We start from the raw sequence: 23,809 nt of genomic DNA, 5'->3' as shown, positions 1-23,809 counted from the left end.
GCTCAATAAATGTGAGCCAGGACCCCATTACTTTTATCGAACGTTTGTCATCATCTTGTCGTCGGGTTCAACTAGCGTCGTGCACACAGCGATCATTCGGTGGGCACATGTCTTAGTAAGAAAATATAGATTTATAAATAAAATATTTAATTGTAGTCCGGTTGGCCGAGAAGACGTTAGATTTAAGCTCTGATTCTCGGAAGGGAGTGTGGGTTCGAATCCCACACCTGACAGATTTTTTACGTTTAAATAAAACACATTTTAATGTTATGTTATTTATTGAGGAAATATAGAATACAGCTATTTGACATAAAAATGTACCAACTGTCATAAGTTATTTGTACGACAGAATATAAGTTTTTACAGATACACCAAGATTTTACTTTAAATGTATTTGTATAGAATGCCGAAAGAGTTGTCCAGTTCTACAAATACTTCATCGGCTGGAAGAAGAACCTTCCATCCAGCACTTTAAACAGAAGGTAAGGATGAGTGGCCCAAACGTTCCAACAAGCTCGAGGAATTGAGGGTTTTTGGTCTTTATGTACAAGTGATTACTCTAAACAAAAAAATACATACAAAAATTTGGGTGGTGTCAAAGAAGTTTTTAAAAACATTCTAAGATGTATGGCAGGAAGGTCTGAGAAAAAGTCATGAACAGTTCTTGGAAACGATTTAGTGGAATTACTAATAAAGGGATTGATCCCGCTGGAAGTCAGTAGTAACTAATGACATTTAACTTTCTATTGAAATATGGAGTTAAACTTTAATTTATTATACTTAATATTGTAAACAACAATTTTTCATGGCTCCATTACCGATGACAATAAAGAAATTACATATCTTCTTCGCACAAATATTCGAAACCACCTCAAATAACGTAAACTGCTTATCTACATTTTTATCCCACAGAAACCTCTTTTCCATCACTCAAGTCGATTTCAGTCTTGTCGAGATTCCAGATAACATACATACCTACATAATCTTTTACCCTCTTTTTCCTTGGGTGTCGAGAATAACATACATACTTTTGATTTTTGTCAAAAACCTACCAATCCCCCCACCGGGAAGGCTTTCCTTTTCAATCTTTTCAACGATATCTGAACTAACGACTACTATCATTATTCCAATCTTAAACCCCAAAAACAAAATTCGATGTATACTCATACCGGTCAATTTCTCGTACTTGTACAATGTCCAAACTCTTAGAAAAATTAAAAACCGGAAACATTTATGGTGTTTAGAAAAAGAACAGCTTTTAAAACCCCACCAAAACGCCTTCACGAAGTTGCGTTCCCCAGCTGACAACATTATTATTATCATCGAATCTGAAATACGTGAGACCTTTGTCATATCGACATGAAGTACCTGTCCACTCGCCATTTCTTAACACTGAAAAAGCCCACTGTATGACCATAATTTTTTACTGAAGAGCTTAGTATGACGCTCTTTTTAATGATAATGAATAACGATTTAATCAATAATATTTTTAGGTACGTCGGATACACGGTAAAGGGCGATTTCTTTGCTGACGATGCAAAAGAAAATGGGCTCTAATCAGTTGCCAATCTCAGTTCTCAGTAGAGGTAGACAATACGAAGTATATCTGTTTCTCGCAAAAAATGGGTAATCCCCTCGGCTCCCTTAACTTTATGGAGTCGATCATGCATATGTTTGCCACAACAAGTTCTTAGAAATGCATTTTGACAAGTGATATAAAGTTCAAAAAGCCCGCGAAAAATTCAAAAATTCAAAATTTGGCCTTGGCTGTGAGCGTCGTTCATACAAGTGAGCATAAACTCCGTGCGAGTCGAGAGCTTCTCAACACCAAAAACCCCCCTAGGGTTTATTCATCCGCATATAGTACAACACAAACGAAACATATAAAACATGAAAGAAAGAGACAACCTCGAGTTGACCGGGTTTCTATAAATGAGTATAGGGTCGCAGTAGGTCATGTAAACGTGCCGCCTCTCCGATTTAATTGTACGGAGATCCGTACTAAATGCCCAAGGACGCATGACAAAGATCACACATGGACCACACACCTGTGTATAACTGATAACTGGTTGCCTAAACGCTTCACGTTTTAAGAAAATAAAACTAATTCATTAAGACAAAAAGAAACAAATATGTCGCAGTTAAACATCGCAGTAAATGTTGAAATTGTTCAGAATTCTGTTCAAGGCACATGTTCACTCTCTTATTATTATTATTATTAGAAAATATTCCACAGGGCAAGCCCCAATTATAGAATATTTAAAAACACAATTGTACAACAAGTTATGGTTTATTAACTTAGATTCTTCTATAATCCAGAGACTTCACCGCATGAAGCGATGCACAAAAGAAATCAACTAAACGTTGGGCGTTATTGGAATATCTGCACATATTAATAAGAGGTGAAAATTTACATACATTAGTTCTAGGATTGGCAAGTAAAATATGTTATAGTGACGCGATGCAAAAGAGTTGGTATTAAAGCACAATTTAGAAAGTATAAATGGACAATCAGTAGAGCCATTTAATATCTTATATACAAATAAAACGTGAGCTCTTTTAACATTGTCCACCAAACTCATTACTGAATCTCGTTGTAACAAATCACCCTGAGGAAAACCTATAATAGGGTATGTACCATCCTCCCGAAAAGAAAGATATTTTAGAAATTTGCGTAATACACGTTCCAAACTCGCAATGTGTACGGCATAGTACGGAAACCAAATGGTGCAACCATATAAGAGTTTACTCCTCACAAATGCATTAAATAAAAGAATTAAAGTACGATTCTCACAAAAATCCTTCGAGTTTCGAATAATAAATCCCAAGGTCGAACAGGCTTGCGCTCTGACGTAATTTACATGTTCTACAAATGACAACTTACAGTCAAAAATAACACTCAAGTCTGAAACAGTAGCAGGCTCCGAAGTACTGTACCATTAACCTCATAATCAAAGTCAATGAGATCTTTCTTTAAGCTATACGTCATAACTACACATTTGTCCTGGTTTATAACTAGCCTGTTATGAAAACATCATCTAATAACTGAATTAAGATTGTTTCGTAAAAGCAAGCAGTCATTATGATCCCGAATTTTACAAAAAAATTTTATGTCATCCGCATACATTAAATAATTAATATTTAACCGAAGATCGATATCGTTGACAAAAAGATTAAACAAAAGAGGTCCCAAAACCGAGCCCTGTGGCACTCCAGAACCAACACAAAATTCATTAGAATTGTATCCATGTATGTATTGTTTTCTCTCATGTGGATAGGAAGTGAATAGTTTAATAAGTCTAGGACAACAACCAAAACTATAAAGTTTGTCGACTAATAGGGTATGATCCAACTTGTCAAACGCCTTCGAAAGATCTAAGTAAATTACGTCAGTCTGACAACCGCCATCAATCGAATCAGCAATAAACTGTGTAATGCAAAGAAGGTTGGTAACAGTAGATCTACCATGCATAAAACCATGTTGGTAAGGTGAAATATAATTACTGACTTGAAAATAAAGCTGATCATAAATTAAACACTCAAATATTTTGACAAAATGATTAATAAGCGATACAGGTCTATAATTCTCCGCATAATTACGATCTTTACTTTTGTAAATAGGAATAATTTTTGACAACTTCCAAATATTCGGAAATACCCCAGAACGAATACACAAATTGAATATAATAGATAAAGGCTCGGATAATACTCCACCACAATCTGCTATAAAGAAAGCGGGAAACCCGTCAGGGCCCTTGACATGATTGGTTTTCAGTTTAGTTATCGCTTTGATAACATGTTCAGAACTAACTTCAGTCATTACAATGCTGTTACCAACAGTAGTTAGCATATTATCAACCCTCTCATGATCAACCCTTGTGGTATACGTTGATTGGAAATATCCAGCAAAGGCATCTACTATATTCTGTGCACCTGAGACATTAGTCGCACCATAAGTCATGCTAGAAGGTAAGTTAGTGCCACCTCGTTTATGTGTAACGAACTGAAAAATTTTTTAGGATTTAGCTGAACATTACTTTCAGTATCAGGAATAAATTGCCTATATGCCTTCGATATCTCTAATTTAATTGATCGTCTTAGCTGTTTAAAAGCGTCTAAATCACAAGGATTGCCATATTTAATGTATATTTTCCTTATATGATTTTTTTAGTAATATCACGAATGATTTGAGGCGTGAACCACACAGGAAAATTATACTTTTTTTGCTTGTATTTGGGAACAAAAGTATCCATCAGATCATATAAAACATTATAGAAAAGATCACAAGCAACATTGACGTTAGAACAATCAACAAGAAAAGACCAATGAAATTCGGTGATACAGAGATACAAGATCCGCTTTACCAAAATTATAGGAAGTAGTATCACAACGTCCCATCATGGACTCATTATCATAGATATTATATGGAACAGAAATACACAGAGAATGATGATGAATATCCTCTTCTACAAATGGGTCTAGGCATTTCACGACACAACATTTTTTATTTGACAGCACTAAATCGAGTACTCTGTTGTTTACATTTAACACTTTATTGTATTGCTTCAAATTCATAAAATTCATGAAATCTAACAAAGGTAATGCTTTGCCAGAAACGCAATTAGAATCAGCCATGTATATAAAATCAGGTACATTTAAATCACCTACAATAATTACATCAGAATTGAATATTAATTGAAAAGAAGAGAAAGCATCAAAAACAGAACGAAAATAATCATTGGAGAGAGATGCCGGTATGTAGATGACAAAAATTATAACATTGAATGTTCCATCTGAAACTTTAACAGCCAAGACATCAATAAAGTGAAAAGCTTTAAAAGGAGATTGAAGTAAATTAATTTCAGAAGAAATGAGTGAATTTTTTTACTGCTAGAATAACACCACCCCCTCTAGTAGTATTAGTTTTAAGAAATTCACAATTCGCAATCATTAACACCTTTATGGAGCCATGTCTCAGAAAGAGCTATGAAATCAAAATCTGTAGTATAAGAGGAATGAAGAAATTCAGTAGTTTTGGAATTTAGACCGCGCACATTTTGATAATATAAAGATAGAACCTTAGCATCAGTATTTGATTGCTAGAACACTCGCCCGAAAACATCTATTTTGATTTTATCAACGGCTTGTTTATAAGCAGTACACAGGTTGTAATCCCAGGCCGCGTGTTCAACAACAATATTATCAGTTTTAGATTTTTCTTTCAAAGGCAAGCAATTTACACATTTTAAGATGTCAGCATTACAGTCCTTAACAACATGTAAACCAGCACAACAAGGACAAGGCCAACAAGACAATGGCCGATACTAAGAGCTCTTTTGTAAGTCGGATAATCCACTTCGATAAGGGCTTGAGATATATCCAGATTATTCTTGTGACATAAAACATCACATTATCTTCACCGACATCTTTGGAAATACCTGAAATACGAATTCTGGGACGTAGCACCTTAGACTCTTTTACCACATAGTCAGCAGAATTGCGAATTTGAACCGAGGAATTCACCGGATTTATAGAACCAATAACATCAGATTTTGTTTTACTCACAGTTTGATCTTTATTTTTTGGTTTTATAATAATAATATCTTTGGAATTTTCACGAAGTGATTCAGCATAACATAATTTATTATTTTGCTCCTCATTAGTTACTGTAGATTCCTTCGACAGCCTAGATACAGGTTTATTTAGATCACTAATTTCACTGCGTAATTTAGTATTTTCATCATACAATTTAGAAACTACCTCTTGAACCTCAGATAATTGATTATTTACCGTTTGAACATACGAACTTATAATTCTAGTGACTATGGCCTCCATTTCAATAGAATCCACAGTCATCGATGTAGGTAATGGTAATGCCTTAGACTTAATGTTTGAAAGTATATTCACACTACAGAATTTACACCCCCATGACCTTAGTTTACTCTAATTATTTTTTATATGCTGAAAAGTATCATCATCAAAACCAGCACATAAAACATGATAAGATGAACCACAGTGTTTAGTGCAGGAGATGAAGTCCTCCTGTCTACTTATCTGCTTAGAGCATTTCCCACACTTAATCGGCATATCGAAAGTGCTGTTACTGTCACTCTTTCTCCTAATAAAGTAAAAGTTGTAACACTTCTCACAATAAATTAAAGTTCATCGCCTACAGTAACCCCCAAGTTCGACCCCCACTGAGGGCCAAAAAAAACAAGAAAATAAACCAAAACTCCCTAAATATAAAGGAATATAAAACCCCCGGACGAATAGATAAATGTGTCACGGCGCAGTTAGACACCTCCCGCACCAGCGTTCAAAGAAACTTATCGCTATTAAGCAAAAACTTGAGTAATGATAACTTCAGAATCCCACCAATAACTACAGCCAAAACCAAATATTAGTCCCTCAGGGGGAAAAACCCTATGAACAAACCCTGAAAACCACCCACCAACAACCTTGTAATGCAGTTGCCACAAAATTCAATAATTCAATGGGTAGATCTCACCAGAATTTGGCCAAAAAACTGAGCAGCACAAACACAGGTAGCACATCTGCTATCGCAGGTGAGGTATATCTGTTTTTCACAAAAAATGGGTAATCCCCTCGGACCCCTTAACTTTATGGATTCGATCATGCATATGTTTGCCACAACAAGTTCTTAGAAATGTATTTTGACAAGTGATAACCCAAACTTCCCGCCTTAAATTGACACTTGAAAATTCAAAAATTTAAAATTTGGCCTTGGCTGTGAACGTCGTTCATACAAGTGAGCATAAACTGCGTGCGAGTCGAGTGCTTCTCAGCACCAAAAACCCCCTAAGGTTTTTTCACCCACATATAATACAACACAAACGAAACATATAAAACATGAAAGAAAGAGACAGACATACACATATAGAAAACCGAACAAATACTTTAAAACCCTACACATATGTAAAATGGATGGCAGCACCCGAGTCGCTATAAGAGTGTGGCGATCGAAATATCAATTTCATTTTCGAGCACAACAAAATTACCCGTAGATGGCGTTGTAGCAGGTGCAGGATTTGGGGCTCCTGGTCGTGGCTGTCCTCCTACCCACAACGGTGATTCTTTTCTATCGCAAGCACCTGCCGTACGAGCAGGTCGTTAAGGTCTTAAATTCGTGGTTCGACAGCGTCACGTCATCTGGACCTTTCTTGACTTCTATTCAAGGCCTGCATCCTTTTTCAAATAGCGCGACCACCAGTTCAACAAGAAACCGCCCACTGCGCTTCCGCCACGTGTTGCATTGCATTATTTACCTCAGTTCTATTTACATGTTCAATCTCTATGACTCTAATATTAAACTACAACCCAACAAGTGTTAAAGTTCCCAAAAAGGAGCAATTAACAACATTTAATTCTCCATACACTCTCGCGGAGTTTTAAACAGCAAATAATCCTTATTTGAGATTAAGGTTGGACGTCAGAAAATTTATATGATGCAAGCATTAATCAACAAAATATTTACATGAAAAAAACTAGCAAAGATTTACAAAACAAAAAATATCTGGTAACAAGTAAAAACGTGTGCAGATAAAATGTTAGGTAAGGTCAGGAACTGCAGAGCATGAACACCTAAAACACATGTTAAATAAGGTCAAAAACACAAAATGTTGTTCGATACACACTTCGCTTTGAGATATGTGTCCGAGCATAAGCGTTCCAAAATCGAAGCTCAAGACCTCATCAAACATAACACAAAATCAACATAAAAGACGCTTTCCATCTTCGAATTCACGACAATTACTTCGCTGTTAACTTTCAAAGAGAATCAATGCTTAAGATTAAATCGTTAATACTGTTAATTGCTATTTTAAAATTTCCAAATGAGAATCTATTCAATTTAAATAATACTTATTAGAACTAAGAAAAACTCTCCATCATTTCACAATTTATAATATTATTATTAATTTATGATGTTACTTCACTTGTATAACGTTGCTTATTTCTTCGGTGTCTTACAAGAATATAATATTTGCAATTAATCCAAGAAATTCATTAGTTTTACTGTTGTTCTTAGTTTCTAAAAAATTTTTTACTTAGAAAATATCTGCCTTTTTTGCGATCTATATTACAATTTCCTATAAAAATGTGTAAAATCTTTTTAAGACTTTTCTATTAAAGAGATAAAAGATAAGTTCGATCGTTCTCTTGCAAGAACCAATGAACGGCTTCACACCGCTTGCATCTAACAACCTTGCCTCAACTAGCAAGTATTCCGCCGAAGCTCTCTATTACTGCACCCCAGTCAGAAACTTCAACAGTCTTAACAACCTCATTGTCGGCAACTCAAACCACAACTTGAACAATAATCGGGCTTAAAAATCCTCCTGGCGACAGTTTCGATAGTTATTTGGTCGATCCTTTCTTATATTAGTTTCGACAATACCTAATAACTTTTATAACATTTTGTTTCATTTTAGTAGAAAACTGAACATAAGAAATATTAAAAGCAAGCTAAAATCAGCTTTTACACAAGGTCAGTATCGTATACTTCCAACTTTATTGTTACGAGAACGTGCGAACCTATAAAATGGTATAAAAGGATTCAAATAAAGTCAGAAGAGTTATAGCTATTTAAATCTCTTTAACGCACTTTTTAGAGAGCTTCACGCTGTGCGAATAACACAGCGAATCTTGTTCTTGTCCTCTGTTTAATTTACATGGTTAGTGGAGCAAAACGACCATAATTTGTTTCGGGTTTACTTTTTGCTTCAGGTGTTCATCGATTTTGTTCGACGGAAGAATGATGGAAATGGGGAAATATAAAACAATAAAGTTATATCTGGATACCAAGACTGGTATTAAGAAAAATGTGTAAAATGTTTTTCTGAAAGCAAATTTAATTAGACAAAATCTTGTTACAGAAGGATATTGTAAAGATTTTTTCCATGTTTTAATTGCAGTTGGAATATTTTCTGGATACTTTTTTAATCATCTTTTTTTTGTGTAAGTTGCCGCACTCTACAAGAAATAATGTCGTTATATAAATCTTGGCAAAGTTTAAAAAATTAGTAACTACTTACTGCGCTGGCAGGAAGACAAGTTTGATCAAATTAACTTATCGACGACTAACGACAAAAAACCTTTCCAATATTATCGTACTCCGGAAGTTTCCAAGTAATAACAGTCAACTTGTAACTATGTGACTATACCTCTCACTAAATTGACAATAGTTAAAGCGTTAAAAAAATAGGTGTGTAAAATCGGAAAAATTTCATCAGTCAAGAACTTTTCCGGTCTTTCAAGAAATTGGTACAATGCTGCAGCAGCTTTAACTAAAATCAATGCGTCAATGTAACGACCTTTCGGCTTCGCGCTGCACATTTTGACTATAAATTTGCAAGGAAAGATATTCGCCAAATTGTTTTAAAGAGTCGTTTGTTTTCCACCATTTTGTAGATTTAAAATTTGTCCTGCAGTGAAGAGAATAGTTATTAAATAGCAAGGAATGTAGGAACGTCTTAAAATTCGTGGAGAGCTTAATCTGTCAAGGCATTTTGCCGAGGTCTTATTAATTTCAAGAATGTTCAAACCTTAATACATTTCAAGTTACTTTATTATGTTTTTCGCTCTACTGATTCCAATTAACTTAAAATAATACGAAAATGTTGGATTTAAATCAAGAATTAATTTTTTGTTGACAGAAAATGTCATGAAAACGAAAGCAATATAAATCTAAAATTATTTTGATGTAAATTTTATACTTAGTTAAAACAAAAGCAGTTGATTTAATTAATGAAATTGTTTGATTCATTTATTAACATTTTAAATGTTCTGTAGAACTAATTCAAGAAAATAAATATGCAAGTTATAGGTTCTAGTATGTACGGCGACGATAACTCATCGTCGATGACGGCGAGCGGGCGGCGTTCGCCAAAGAAAAGCCTAGAAGCGGAAATCACGATTGGGAATCCAGAAAGACCTCGACTGCGGAACTTCCAAATGGGAAGAGTATGGCTTTAAATTGAGGCCACCTTCGGGAACGATTATTATGCAATTGAGTCGAGTTATTTTGTATATAATTGCTGCGTAATTAATTGTGTAAATTCGATTTAGTAAGAAATAAATTGTTGAGTTTTACCCACACCTATTTTAATCACCGATCATCCTAACAATATATGTAATACTCCTAATAATTTTTTGAGATTAAGTATTTAAAGTTGTAAAAGTAGAGAATAAATACATTTCAGTTGTTGTTGTATAATTAATATAACAATGTTAGTATTATTTATAAGCTAGATAACCAATGACAAACTCAGAAAAAATTTAAATTGAGAATATATACAACTAGTCAATCAAAATATTTCAATAATTAATTTTTAGTAAATAACGGCGCCAAAATTAGAAGTCTTCTACAAAATATTTACGACATTCATAATCTAATCTCCGACTTTTAACTTTATTATTGAGAAAAGAAATGTCAGCACTGCCTCTCAGTCCCACGATCATTTCATTAATTCAGCATAAAGCAATAAACTTTAAATAGCACTTCCCATTGTAACACAATAAAAAACTGTACTAAACTAAAACTTGTGGGTTTATCTTTTACAATTATAAATCATCCAAATTGCAACTGACGCAAGCAAACAAATAACGAAAACATTATCACTGTTTGCGTACTGACAAAGTACTTTTTCGAGTACTACCTTGTTATACGTACTAGTGTTTCCGACGTGACAATTATTATTAGTCAATTAAAAAAATGTCAAAAACAGTAGCCGTATTACTGGTTTGCACCTCACTATGTGTGCTCGTAAATACACACCCTAAAAACAAAGGTACTACTAGATACAGCAGTTCATTTTTATCTATTTCTGTTTATTTATTTTTCTAAGAAACACGGATCATTGGTGGAGAAGTAGCCCGAGCGGGACAATTTACATGGCAAGCAGCAATTTATGTGACAACTGCTGACGGGACGTACTTCTGTGGAGGAACTATTATAAGCTCTCAGTGGATCCTAACAGCTGCACAATGCGTGTATAAGTAAGATTTAATATTCTTTTTAAACATCAAACTAAAGTCGAAAATTTAGTGCGATTCAATTCACCATTCGTTTAGGTGTATTTGATCTCACAGTAAATGACGAAAACGAACTCTTATTATCTACATCTTTATACACGATACATCCAGATTACAATCCACTTACTCTTGAACACGACGTTGGGCTCATTCAACTTCACATGCCAATCACTTTTACCGGTAGACGCTTATATCTTTCACTAAAAATTATAATTTCGCAATTTTAGATTATATCGAAAAAGTTGACTTGGTAAATGTGGGTCAAACGAACGTAGGAGATCTAGTCGGAGCGTCAGGGTGGGGGCAAACTAGTGATGGTACTCCAAGAAGTACTCAACCTGAGCAGTTACTACATTAAAAGTTTATATTATTTACAGACGTTGCTGAACTTTCTGATCAACTAAATTTCGTAACTTTGGTAATAATATCCAACACTGAGTGTCAAACAACTTATGGTAGTCAGATTAAAGATGGTATGCTTTGTGCTATCGGCAACTATAACCAGGGTATTTGTCTTGTAAGTATAAAAATATTAAATGATATAATTTTTGGCGGATAATTTTTGCAAAAGGGTGACATTGGTGGCCCCATTGTTAAACCTGATGGGTTTGGAAATGCCATTCATGCCGGAATTTCGAGTTTTACGAGTTTAAATGGATGCGAAACCTTAGAACCTTCGGGATTTACAAGGACGGATGTATACCGTGAATGGATTTTAAATGTAACTGGGTCTCTATAGACGTGTTATTGAAGATTCATTGTAATGTGTTTAATAATAAAACTATAATAACATGTATGGAATGAAGTATAAACCAAAATGGACTACAAATGCAATGGTATGAATTTATAAAGAATTGTGATTACGAAATCGATCAATTGTGTCCATCTTTAGTGTTAAATGTATATTTTTGTAGTTCTTTGTATTTAAAGTAAGTATTGTTTATGCGTAATTCATTATGCGCACACATAGCTTACTTATAAGAGTAAAAGTAATATGACTACCTTGATTCTTCTAGGTCGTCAAAAAATAGCTCTCTTTCCTTCGCTTAGAAAGTGGATGTTTTCAATTCTGTGAATAAAACGTCATTTTCTCACAGGTTAGCGTCAGCTTTCTTTTTCCAGACTTGTGTTCCATGGCTAACTCGATCCACTCATCTTCCGCCGTCATTTAATCGTTTAAACACAAGCTGACAATTTTACACAAGAAGATTGAGATAAGATGCCATTGTCAATTTAATATTAAGATTTATACTATGGCCCACTTTAGACGATATATCAAGAACTGTACACTTACACTTAAGTTATCTATGTCTAAGTGTATTTATCCACACATGATTAACAAAACTATTTCAATCCTGATCAAAGCAGTTTTCAAAATATAATCTGTGTCAAGTTGATGAAAAGTACAATACAGCTGATTGTTATGAGCATACATAATATATAACTTGGATTAAGTGATCGTACATCTCGTATGTAGAAAATAAAACCAAGAAGTCCAAGACACAACCTTGAAATATACTAGAAATAAGATTTATAAGAACTGATTAATTGTTGTTACAACCCATAACTTGTTGACAATCAGTAATTAATGAATAATTATACAGTTAACTTAAGGAAGTACCAGTCAAACCATAATAATTATGTTTATAGAGAAGTGACCCGACATTTAAACTATCAAATGCAAGCGATGGTTTCACAAGAAGGCTTTAAAGTGGCAGAGGGGTAGACCTAAAATGTTGACGATAAAATATTACAATACAAAATAAAAATACTAATCGCAACAAAATAGACTAGATTGCAAAATACATGACATCTTCATGGTGGTGCTTTTGAAATAATTTGATTTACGGGACAGGACCATATTGTTACGAAATACGCCTATGGGTTTTCTGGAGGGCTTTCTAGTATGCATGGCGACGATAGGTGACTCATCGTCGGTGACGACAGCCGGACGGCGTTCGCTAAAGAAAAGCCTGGAAGCGGAAGTCGCGATGGGTTCTCGAGAAAAACCTCGATCGCGAAATATCTAGCAAGGAAGTATGGATTTAAATAGAGGACACCTTCAAGAACAAGGCATGCAGTAAACGAGAAAATAAACACAATAATATGTAACAAAGTCTACCATTCGCTAATTTTGTAGTTTTTCGTCAGTAATTGTAGACATTCCTAACCTACTTTGGTTCAGACCACTTCCACTACACTTTGAGTTTTATAGTAGCTACCAAGAATTGAAATCTCTAATTGTTGGTAAGCAACTAGAAACCAAGTAGTAATATTTTGCAAAATATTTATGACTTAATGAGCTAATCCTCGAATCTTAAATTTATAACTGAGTAAATAAATACCAGCAACCGGACTTATCACTACATCGAAATATAAAGCCCTACTAAACTACAATTGGTGGATTTATATTTTATGACCCAAATTGAAACTGTCACACTCAGTTAATAATTAACGAATACAGTACCAATGTTTGCGTTTTAATCACAAAAATGTTTCAAGTACAATTAAGTTATACACAGTAACGAACACTAGGCTTCTGCAGTGATAATTATTATCCATATTATAAAATATTATCTATATAAACACAATATACAGTCTATAAATAATAATAAGTGTGAAATAACAACACAGTAAAAAAAATGTCGAAAACATTAGCGGTACTACTTGTCTACACCTCACTATTTGTATTCGCACACACTTTTCCCAAAAACGGAGGTAATACTATATATACAAGTTCATTTCTATATTATTCTTTTTATTTAAGAAACACGGATCATTAGTGGAGAAGTAGCTCGAGCGGGACAATTTACATGGCAGGCAGCAATTTATGTGACAACTGCTGACGGGACGTACTTTTGTGGGGGATGTCTTATAGGCGCTCAGTGGGTTCTAACAGCTGGGCAGTGCGTCTACAAGTAAGATTTAATTTTCAAGGCAAACATCAAACTAAAGCGAAAAACTCTAGTGCAGTACAGTTCACAATTCGCTTAGGAGCATATGACCTCAAAGTAACGGATCCAAATGAAGTAGTACTGTCTACATCTTTATACACAATACATCCAGATTACAATCCACTTACTCTTGAAAACGATGTTGGGCTTATTCAGTTTCACATGCCCATCACATTTACCGGTAGATATTTACATATTTAATTAAGATTTTTGATTTAAAAATTTTAGATTACATCCAAAAAATTGACATGGTAAGCATCGGACAAGTAGGTGCTACAGATCTTGTGACAGTGTCAGGGTGGGGACAAACCAGTGATGGTACATTAACACGTCCTTAATCAAAGTGATTTTATTAGCAGTTTCTGTTATTTGCAGATGTTGCTGAACTTTCTAATGTACTAAATCACGTAACACTGGTACTAATATCCAACACTGAGTGTCAAACCACCTATGGTTCACAGATTAAAGACAGTATGGTTTGCGCTGTCGGTAACTACAATCAGGGTATTTGTATTGTAAGTTTAAAAATATTGAAGGAAATAATCTTGTCGTATTTATTTTGTGAAAGGGTGACACTGGTAGTCCTGGTATTAAACCTGATGGGTTTGGTAACGCCATTCATTTGGGAATTGCGAGTTTTGTGAGTATAAATGGATGCGAAACTGCAGAACCATCGGGATTCACAAGGACGGATATATATCGTGACTGGATTTTGAATGTAACAGGGCCTCTATAGATTTTTATCGAAACACTGTTACTGGAAATTCGTTGTAACGTGATTTATAATCAAACTGTAAACAATTAATAAATTGAAATAGTTATTAAGGTATTTAGGGGGTTATGAAATAAATAACGTACGAGGTCGACAGTGTACTCCCGAGGGCGTCCCGCCCGAGGGAAAGTACGTCGGCCGAGGGTGTTATGTTCATAACCCCCGTGGTGCCTTCAACATTTTATGTCATCCTTACCAGCAAAAGTTTATAAATAAACACAAAATTCCAAAAAAAAGCTTATTCCCGTAATTTAACGAAAAAATCGACCTACCTTGGTCACTAGCAACGGCGTTGTTTACTAAATGAAAAATTGTGTGACAGGTGCAATATTACAAAATGTACGACGAAAACTTGCCGGAACGTGTTTTGGCAAGTGCTGCAAAAGCTGTGGAAGGAAGAATTCCAGTGAAATCGAAATCTGTTTACGAAAAAGAATATTCCCGCTTCATTCAATGGACAAACGACAATTCAGTGAAGACCGTAAATGAAACCGTTCTGCTTGCTTATTTTCAAGAGCTAACTGCGGATTTTTTTCCGAATTCGTTGTGGACTAAATTTCCTATGTTAAGGAAAGAATTAATGGTTAAAAAAGTGGTGAATAGTGCTAAAAAGTTTTCCCAATTGGAGGCCTATTTAAAGCAACGCTCAAAAGGCTACCAACCAAAAAAATCAAAGGTACTAACACGGAAACAGGTCTTAACGTTTCTTAAAAACGCTTCAGATGAATCTTTTCTGATGATTAAAGTCGCTTTGGTGATGGGTGTGTTTGGAACGTGTAGAAGGGATGAGCTTGTAAAAATGAAGCGCAGCGATGCTTGTGATATGGGTGAGCACATACTCGTCAATATACCAGCTTCGCCACAGTGCCAGAAGTATACGTGGATGATAGCGAATGTTCCAAACGGAAGAATACTCGTTTAGTTTCTGGCGTAAACAAGTCAGTTGACATCAAAAAGTCAAGTCAATTTTCAAGTGTTACAGATTCCAAAGGTGTTAATTTTTCAGGTCACTTTACTAAGTGTACTTTTGAAATAAAGCAAAAAGAATAAATTTATATAAAGTACGTTATTGTTCCATTTTTATCATTACTCTTACTATAATTTCTGAATATTGAAAAATAACGCCCTAGGACCTATTAATTTCAAAAATAACGCCCTAGACCGTTATTTACATTGTAACGCGTATTAAATAAAGGTTGTTATTGAAAAATAATAATAAAGGATGACATAAATTTATTAAGTTTAGTTTCTAAAATCATTAAGTAGAGAGTTATTAAAACGGAAAAAAATAGATAGGAAGTTTTGCCGAATTTGAGGTTACCAAATATAGGTGTCGCAAAATATGACAGTAAAATCGTATAAGTGACGGAATCATGAAAAACTCCCACTAAGGGGTTTCGTTAGCTTAGCACTAAAACTACTCCTACAGTTTATTATTATTATTTTTTTTAACAATTGTCAGTACCACATCGTTCTAAAACGTTTCGTTTTAGAACGATTGCAACATAAAATCTCTCTAGATCAGGTTTAGGTTATGTCGGTCAATGTCAATGTCAGAAAAGATTCACAGATGTAAGCACATTTTATACAAAAAGACAATACTAAAAGACAATAATGATACGGAAAAATTCAATTGAACATAATACAGCTAACCGAGAAACGGAAATTTATTTAATGCGTAACAGTTTATTCAGTTTCAGAATCAGATTCAAAATGTTCAGACCCCCAATCATCTTCCCAATCTGATTCTGCGGAAAGCTGTTGTTATTCGAGGAATGTCTTCAGTTGGTGGATTTCCCATCAATTTTTGTTAATCTTCTCTAATTAGTTCTTCGCAGTGACGAACACTATTCGCCCACATATCAGGGGTAAAATTTTCTAGTGCTGTTGACGACATTTACTTTGTCTTTTCCAGTTTGGGATCAGAAACTGATGGTATATGCTTCTCGCGTATTTTGATAATTTCAAACAGAAGTACAAACCGTCATCTCTTTGGGCGTTTTATTCGATTCTAAGATCAACCATAAACATCAAGCATAATGTGAATATTGAGAACTACCCGAAATTGCGTACTATCTTGAAAAGACTGTCAGATGGCTTCAAAAGTAAGTTTTTTTTCTTATAACATAATTTGTAATTGTTTTTGTTCTAGTTTTTAGGTAACTGTAAATTGTGTTTATTAAACAAATTAATAAGCCATTTTTTAGTTTTTTTATTTATAACTGAGGTCGTAGAAAAAGTAAAGTACACAACTCGAGTGGTAAGCCTCTCCCGAATTATGCCATTCGCTGCGCTTGTGGCTGCAAACTTCGAGGTCGTGTGTAATAGGCCCTTTGCCACTCTTGTTATGTAATATACTATTATAGTGTCCTTTTTTCTCAGAAATTTTTACGAAATCAAAATTATTAAATTCATAGATAATTCTGAAAACGACTGTCAAGTGAACCTAAAAAAAGGATTTTAAGAGGAATGTTTGTGGTTTGGTTAATGATCCTGAAAAAATTCATCAAAAATCTATCCACCTTTACTATAAATTTCTTTTAGTAGCATGGTCGGTTTATCTGTCTGCATTTGTTTGTAAAATCTAACCACAGCTCCTTGCTTTCGGGAACTCATTTTGCTTTTTGTTTAAATTCGAAAGAAGTTGCGGTTTCACGTCAAAATGGCTTACATATGACATTTTACGTTGCCAACCTAACACCATCAAAATAACTAAGGGCTCATACCAACATGTCAACACATGGACAATTGTTTAAAAAAAATACTTTGTCAAATTCTATCATCGCTGGAGTTAAATGGAGAGATAATAATTAAAAATAACAATTCTTTAAATTATTTTATTTATATTTATTTGCTATTCTAAAGGAATATAACAGATTAAAAATAACCAAATTATCGATTGTTGTACAAATTTTCGCATTTTTTTATTTAAAAATTTGTTTTTGCTCAGATCGTTTTTCTTGCAACAAATCTTTGTATTTATTTTTTGCTATCACAGTCCAAATATACTTCTGATGACACTGAAAATTTATTTTCTAAACCTATTGGTAGCTCCAAAGACTGCAGTATTTGCTTTAATTAACTTTTTGATATGTTCCAAACTTGTATAAGGATTGTCTGTAGTTACAATTCTTCATTTTTTGGTCGTTGTGTATTATTATTAATAAAACAAGCTGTTATTCTTTACTAATAAATAAACCAAAAAAAAACATTTAATAAGACATTTATAAATCACAAACAAAAACAAAACCAATAAAAGAAAATTCCATTAAAGCATAACCAACTAAACACTAGAGAAGATGAAAGAAAATTCCTGCCGTGTGTATATATGTAAGCTCGTAATGTTTCCAAATTTTGATCATTTTTTTGTAAAAGTAAGCTAAATGTAGCTTTTTTCTAGTTTTATCAGCCCCGCCCACCCACCCCTTCATCATTCATACTCTTAATATTGTTCAGTTTTATCTTATCAAGTACCAACCCCGCCCATCACCCGCCCTCTATTTTCTTAGAAGGTATATCATTTGCCACAGTCAGTCTTATCTTAGCGAATACTAGCACCACCCACCCACCCGTTATTTTTTTAAAGAGTATGTCATTTACCAAAATCAGTGTTACGTTATCAAGAAGTAGCCCCTCCCCCCGCCCTCTATTTTCTTAGAGGGTATGTGATTTGCCACAATCAGTCTTACCTTAGCAAGTATTAGCTAAGATAAAACTTATTTTGGCAAATGACATATCCTCTAAGAAAAGAGAGGGCGAGTGAGTCAGTCTAATGTTAGTACCTGTTAAGATAAGACTGATTTTGGCAAATGAAATATGACTTAAATGACGTATCCCAAAAAATTTAATTAAATTATTATGAGAAAAGACACTAGACGCACCAAAACACTTTCAAATTCTTTCCAAATAGGAATATCTAGAACCTCAAGATTGTTTTAAATTTTTCAAAAAAAAACGGGGTTCCAATATTTTCTCAAAAACAGGCGAGCTCAGAATGTTCCAAAAATAGAACATCAAAGTCCAAAATTCTTTTAAACAATTTACAAAAAAATTTCCATGGGCACCCAAAATAATACACCATGGGTAATCAAACACTGCGGCACTCAAGACTTTTTCATATTCGTAAAAAATAAAACACTGAAAGCTGAAAAGATTTTTTAAAGTTCATCCAGCAACAAAACATCACAGGGGATCTAAAATTAACTGCGAAGATTTTAAACTTTGACAATTTTTGATACGTCAAAGATTTTTAACTGATTACTCGATTTTTACTGATTTGTACCTTCGCTTTATATAAGGTAAACATTGTTGTCAAATGGAATTGTATCAAATTATTACAAAAACAATACAACCATTCTAAGTGAAATGTTAATTAAACATGGTCATGGTCCAGGGAAATATTAACTAAGTTTTATTACTAGTTATTGTGATAATGAATGTGTTGTTTATTTGTTAAACATAGCAAAAGAACCAATTTTAAAATCATTATAACTCCACCAAAATGTGAAAAGGAATTTTTCTTATCGTTTTTCCCAGACGCACCAGTTGATTGCAAGAGAGCAAATGGAGAGTTAATCCGCTATTTTCCAGACAGCCGGTATATACATATCTCGTAAATTTACATCTTCCTTTCTTTGGAAACAGTCGCTTATTTATTGATATATTTACTCTTTTATCTAACAAATTTAATGAACACCCTTCTGATAACTAGATATTTTATTTCTTTTGTTGATTTTATTTTCAGTTGTTTCAGGAGCTTGTGGAGTAAATCTTCATCAAACTTGACCACAGAATATCCAGTTTCCAAACTCTTCTTCGACTCTTGAATGAAGGCAAGATTAGACAAAAAATGTTTATAGATAGATTATAAATAATCGTGTTGAAAATTTTGTTTCCTTTCAGTGACCTGAAACCCTCATAAAATAGTTGTTGACATACGCAGTACACACACTGACATGTCAAAAAATTTAACAGATTATTACCACAGATACATCCATTGATGAGTTTCTGCTTCAAAGTATTCACAACTAACTTTGCAATACCCAAAAACTTGTGTGGGATTATTCGTTTCAAGAGTTGCATTTGTATTTTTTTTTTATAAGGATCCAACAATTTTTGGTAAAAGGTTAGAGTAAAATTAGAAAAGTTTACACCAACTACTTATTTATGACATTTGTGAATAGGCTTTGAAATCGGCAGTAGCAGTTTCGCTAGCCCCCGGTAGCTTCACATTTTCAGCACAGTTTGTGCATCAAAAAAATACTTATCATCATATCAAAATAAAAAGCACTACTAAACGAAAATTAGTGGATTTATATTTATAACCCAAATTAAAACTGACGCAATCAAAAAATTAACTGTATCATTACCAATGTTCGCGTCCTGAGAACAAAAAGGTTCCAAGTACTACTTTATCACACGTCTTAGTGAACTCTATGCTTCACAGGTAATAATTTATTATCTGTATTATTATCACTATTACAAACTATACTTTAAAAAATAGACTATAAAGCCATAAGTTTCAGCTAACTACTCAGTAATCAAAATGTCAAAAATAGTAGCAGTACTACTAATTTGCACCTCACTATGTGTGTTCGTGAACACATTTCCTCAAAACCAAGGTACTACTCTATACAATAGTTCGTGCTAATATGTTCGTTTTCTTTGATTTTTATTTAAGGAACCCGAATCATTGGTGGAGAAGTAGCTCCAGCTGGACAATTTCCCTGGCAGGCGGCAATTTATGTAACAACTGCTGATGGGCAGTACTTCTGTGGTGGAGCACTTGTAGCTCCTGACTGGGTTCTAACAGCTGCACAGTGCGTGTATAAGTAAGACTTAACATTTACTTTAGAACATCAAACTAAAGTGGAAAAATTTAGTGCGATTCAGTTCACAATTCAGTTGGGATCAAACAGTCTAAAAACAAGCGATGAAAATAGACTAATAGTGTCTACATCGTTATACACAGTACATCCTGACTACAATCCACAGACTCTAGAACACGATATCGGACTTATTAAGTTTCACATGCCAATCACCTACACGGGTACATATTTACATATTTAAAGAAAAATTTTAACTTGACGTTTTAGATTACGTCCAAAAAATTAACATGGCAAACATGGGACAAATATTTGATGGAATTGGTGTTACGGCGTCAGGATGGGGGCAAACCAGTGATGGTATGTCAAGAAATACATAATCTTGGTTTTATATTAGCAATCTACTTTGCTTGCAGACAATGCTGAACTTACTGATGAATTAAATTTCGTAAATTTGGTAATAATATCTAACACTGAGTGTCAGATAACTTATGGCAGTCAAGTTAAAAGCGGCATGGTTTGTGCTGTCGGTAACTACAATGAGGGTATTTGTCTTGTAAGTAGGAGAATTGGATGATATAATTTTATTATAATTTTTTTTTGTGAAAGGGTGACACTGGTAGTCCTATTATTAAACCTGGAATTAAGGGAGAACCCCTTCATGTGGGAATTGCGAGTTTTATGAGTCTAAATGGATGCGAAACTGCTGAACCAACGGGATACACAAGAACGGATGTATACCATCCCTGGATTTCAAACGTAACAAAGGCTCCCTAGATTTATATTACAAATTTTTACAGAAAATTCATTGTTACGTGATTTATATTAAAGCTATAATTGCATAGACAACTGTAATTGGCATATTTTCCCACGACCATTCATTAAAATGTTCGGATTGTACACGTTAAAAAAGTTTAATATACGATTTCATTAAAATATTTGTTTGGTGATTATTTCATTGGTACTATTTTAAGTGTAAATAAGTATAAATACCATTTTTGTAGAATTAGTGTTTAACAAATGTATCATATTACGTAATATATGTGACTTTTAGAGAACAAATGGTTAAACCTACAACGCAAAACAAATTTTGACAATCGTGGTCGTAAAGATTACTCAACAGGGTCATAAAAATAGCTACTTTTTAGATTTCTTATCACGACTAGATATCCTCTGAACGAATAAATCTTGCCCAATAAAGTCAAGCACCGAATATCACTCTAATCACAAAATTACTCATCTCCGATTCAGCAATTACGTATTTCTGATAATACCTTAGATTAAAACGAACGATTAAAACTTTAGCTATAAACCTGGCAACAAAAAGAGAACTCTTAATAAAATATTTCCGTTATATTCATAATATGAAGAGCGCAATTCTGCTTTTGTGCCTTTTTACGCTATCCATAAACGCTTCATTTATTCAGCTGCCAAGAGTCACCCTCGACAAAAAAACAATCAAAAATGCAAGAATTATCGGCGGACAAGTGGCCTCCCCAGGTCAATTTCCCTGGCAGGTCGCTATCTACAAGAACACAACAGACGGAAGATTCTTTTGTGGGGGAGCCATTATTAACGAACAATGGATTCTAACTGCAGCTCAATGCGTATACGCGTAATGAGGATTGAGTTATTTTGCGCAAATGGGTAATATTTTATTTTGTAGGGCGACTCAGCTTACTATCCAATTAGGATCTAATCAGTTGCAAGGATCCGATGACGGCCGCGTAACTATTACCTCTTCTACGTATTTTTACGAGCCACGTTTTGATCCAACACTAGGAGTTGCCCATGACATTGCTCTTATCAAAATAGAAGAACCTTTAACTTTTACAGGTATAAATACAACGCAACCGTTTTCAGATATATATACTTTAATGAGTGTTATTTGCGCTAGATTATGTTCAACCTATTGGATGGGCTTATATTGGTCGCCTCTATCCCGGAAAGGTTGTAACTGCTTCAGGGTGGGGGCAAGTTAGTGACGGTAAGAATTGCTACTGTATGTTAATGTATGGCACTGGTTTAGTTAACAATCATAGATAAAGTATGAAGTGGTACATTTTTTTAATCTGGGTGTGCGATATGTGTTCTCAACTCTTAATATATTTTTAGCGGATTCCACTTTAGAAAATGACCTCAGTTACGTTGAAATGACAGTTTTTGACCAAATCGAGTGTCAAGCGTATTATGGCTCCCAATTAGAAGATACCATGATTTGTACTGTGGGAACTACAAATCAAGGAACATGTTATGTAGGAAACATTTTATGCATTTCTTAGTGATATAGCAATAATCTTTTTTTTCTGGTAAGGGAGATATTGGTGGTGTACTAGTAACAAAAGCACTGGACTGGCTAGGAGATTTTACAGTAGCCGTGGCTATTTCCAGCTGGATGAGTCAAAATGGTTGTGAAAGCTCAGATCCGAAAGGGTTTACAAGAATAGATGCTTACATTAGCTGGATTGTAAATACCACAAGAGACAATTAAATTTATTTAATAAATGTATGCCTAATCCCTACAGCTTACTATTCAAAAGTGAAACATAACGTAACGTGTACACTTATTTTCCGTTTGTTTCCTACATTTATATTCTGATTAAATGCGTAGCAACAAAGTTTACACCATTTTTTAGTGTGAATTTCTTTTAAAACTAAGTGCCTTTGTCTTTTGTGTGAAATACTGTCGCCTTGATCCTCGGTAATAAGCTCTGTGCCTCCAGCTTACAGCCAGTAAGTACTTGAGAAATGTGGTCCAGAATAAACACACATTCTCGACTGGACACACATCTCGGGCACCAGTTTTTTTTTGGAATTACAATAATTAGAAACCAGAAAATTTAGAAGAAACTGTAGAATAAACTGCTTACTGTTACTTTTATACTTGCGCTACGTTTTCTACTAAAACTGATGATGATGCGAATATAGTAACTAATGGAAGATATGACAAGTAAGTCAAAACGAAACCATGGAATACAACCAACAGCATCCAAATATACTGTTTTATAAATAAATAAATCAATAAATTTATTGATCCCAACCGGACAAACCCAATTACAGGAATCAAAAATTGGTATAAAGAGTTTAGAAAGTACTTCCCTCGCTGTCGGAAACATGACCACTGCACGCCTATTATGTTTTTTTTTTTCTCATTTCAGCGAGTAAATTATTAAAAATGATCCACAATTGGAAAGCGAGAAGGGAGT

The 23,809-nt window shown here is 34.2% G+C and overlaps 4 protein-coding genes across 6 annotated transcripts; all 4 read left to right on the top strand.

The window, feature by feature from the left end:
* The first annotated feature begins 10,640 nt into the window (after positions 1-10,640).
* LOC135125638 (brachyurin-like) lies at positions 10,641-11,846 on the top strand. 2 transcript variants are annotated; one of them, XM_064051288.1, is made up of 6 exons: positions 10,641-10,808; positions 10,866-11,016; positions 11,066-11,232; positions 11,280-11,369; positions 11,430-11,569; positions 11,624-11,846. In XM_064051288.1, the coding sequence occupies exons 1-6, from the start codon at positions 10,733-10,735 to the stop codon at positions 11,789-11,791; spliced, it is 792 nt and encodes a 263-aa protein (XP_063907358.1). In that variant the 5' UTR covers positions 10,641-10,732; the 3' UTR covers positions 11,792-11,846. The 2 variants fall into 2 exon arrangements, with proteins under 2 accessions (XP_063907358.1, XP_063907359.1); XM_064051289.1 differs by having other exon boundaries at positions 10,641-10,811; positions 10,872-11,016.
* A 1,797-nt stretch (positions 11,847-13,643) lies between these two features.
* On the top strand, positions 13,644-14,973 carry LOC135125637 (brachyurin-like). Its single transcript, XM_064051287.1, has 6 exons — positions 13,644-13,770; positions 13,820-13,970; positions 14,021-14,187; positions 14,235-14,324; positions 14,382-14,521; positions 14,575-14,973. The coding sequence occupies exons 1-6, from the start codon at positions 13,695-13,697 to the stop codon at positions 14,740-14,742; spliced, it is 792 nt and encodes a 263-aa protein (XP_063907357.1). The 5' UTR covers positions 13,644-13,694; the 3' UTR covers positions 14,743-14,973.
* A 5,183-nt stretch (positions 14,974-20,156) lies between these two features.
* Positions 20,157-21,501, top strand: LOC135125636 (brachyurin-like). Of its 2 annotated transcripts, none has more exons than XM_064051285.1 (7): positions 20,157-20,224; positions 20,304-20,399; positions 20,459-20,609; positions 20,661-20,827; positions 20,874-20,963; positions 21,020-21,159; positions 21,213-21,501. In XM_064051285.1, exons 2-7 carry the CDS (start codon positions 20,324-20,326, stop codon positions 21,378-21,380), a joined length of 792 nt encoding a protein of 263 aa, XP_063907355.1. In that variant the 5' UTR covers positions 20,157-20,224; positions 20,304-20,323; the 3' UTR covers positions 21,381-21,501. The 2 variants fall into 2 exon arrangements, with proteins under 2 accessions (XP_063907355.1, XP_063907356.1); XM_064051286.1 differs by having other exon boundaries at positions 20,178-20,224; positions 20,298-20,399.
* Positions 21,502-21,922: 421 nt separating this feature from the next.
* On the top strand, positions 21,923-23,231 carry LOC135125635 (brachyurin-like). Its single transcript, XM_064051284.1, has 5 exons — positions 21,923-22,218; positions 22,270-22,439; positions 22,501-22,590; positions 22,719-22,858; positions 22,918-23,231. Exons 1-5 carry the CDS (start codon positions 21,968-21,970, stop codon positions 23,092-23,094), a joined length of 828 nt encoding a protein of 275 aa, XP_063907354.1. The 5' UTR covers positions 21,923-21,967; the 3' UTR covers positions 23,095-23,231.
* Positions 23,232-23,809: the final 578 nt, after the last annotated feature.

This window comes from Zophobas morio, unplaced genomic scaffold (assembly GCF_036711695.1).
Source record: "Zophobas morio isolate AGI-343-1 ecotype UQ-CSIRO unplaced genomic scaffold, CSIRO_AGI_Zmor_V1 ptg000009l, whole genome shotgun sequence".
In the NCBI taxonomy this organism is placed as follows: domain Eukaryota; kingdom Metazoa; phylum Arthropoda; class Insecta; order Coleoptera; family Tenebrionidae; genus Zophobas; species Zophobas morio.
The sequence above is the reverse complement of the archived record's forward strand: the minus strand, read 5'-3'. Positions and strand labels throughout refer to the sequence as shown.

Bases quoted from the DNA above. Each gene is read 5' to 3' on its own strand.
- LOC135125638 (XM_064051288.1), top strand. From the start codon at position 10,733: ATGTCAAAAACAGTAGCCGTATTACTGGTTTGCACCTCACTATGTGTG. The intron at 10,809-10,865 runs GTACTACTAGAT...TATTTTTCTAAG, and splicing joins TACACACCCTAAAAACAAAG to AAACACGGATCATTGGTGGA. The intron at 11,017-11,065 runs GTAAGATTTAAT...TCGAAAATTTAG, and splicing joins GCTGCACAATGCGTGTATAA to TGCGATTCAATTCACCATTC.
- LOC135125637 (XM_064051287.1), top strand. From the start codon at position 13,695: ATGTCGAAAACATTAGCGGTACTACTTGTCTACACCTCACTATTTGTA. The intron at 13,971-14,020 runs GTAAGATTTAAT...GAAAAACTCTAG, and splicing joins GCTGGGCAGTGCGTCTACAA to TGCAGTACAGTTCACAATTC. The intron at 14,325-14,381 runs GTACATTAACAC...TGTTATTTGCAG, and splicing joins GTGGGGACAAACCAGTGATG to ATGTTGCTGAACTTTCTAAT.
- LOC135125636 (XM_064051285.1), top strand. From the start codon at position 20,324: ATGTCAAAAATAGTAGCAGTACTACTAATTTGCACCTCACTATGTGTG. The intron at 20,400-20,458 runs GTACTACTCTAT...TTTTTATTTAAG, and splicing joins CACATTTCCTCAAAACCAAG to GAACCCGAATCATTGGTGGA. The intron at 21,160-21,212 runs GTAAGTAGGAGA...TTTTTGTGAAAG, and splicing joins ACAATGAGGGTATTTGTCTT to GGTGACACTGGTAGTCCTAT.
- LOC135125635 (XM_064051284.1), top strand. From the start codon at position 21,968: ATGAAGAGCGCAATTCTGCTTTTGTGCCTTTTTACGCTATCCATAAAC. The intron at 22,219-22,269 runs GTAATGAGGATT...TTTATTTTGTAG, and splicing joins GCAGCTCAATGCGTATACGC to GGCGACTCAGCTTACTATCC. The intron at 22,859-22,917 runs GTAGGAAACATT...TTTTCTGGTAAG, and splicing joins CAAATCAAGGAACATGTTAT to GGAGATATTGGTGGTGTACT.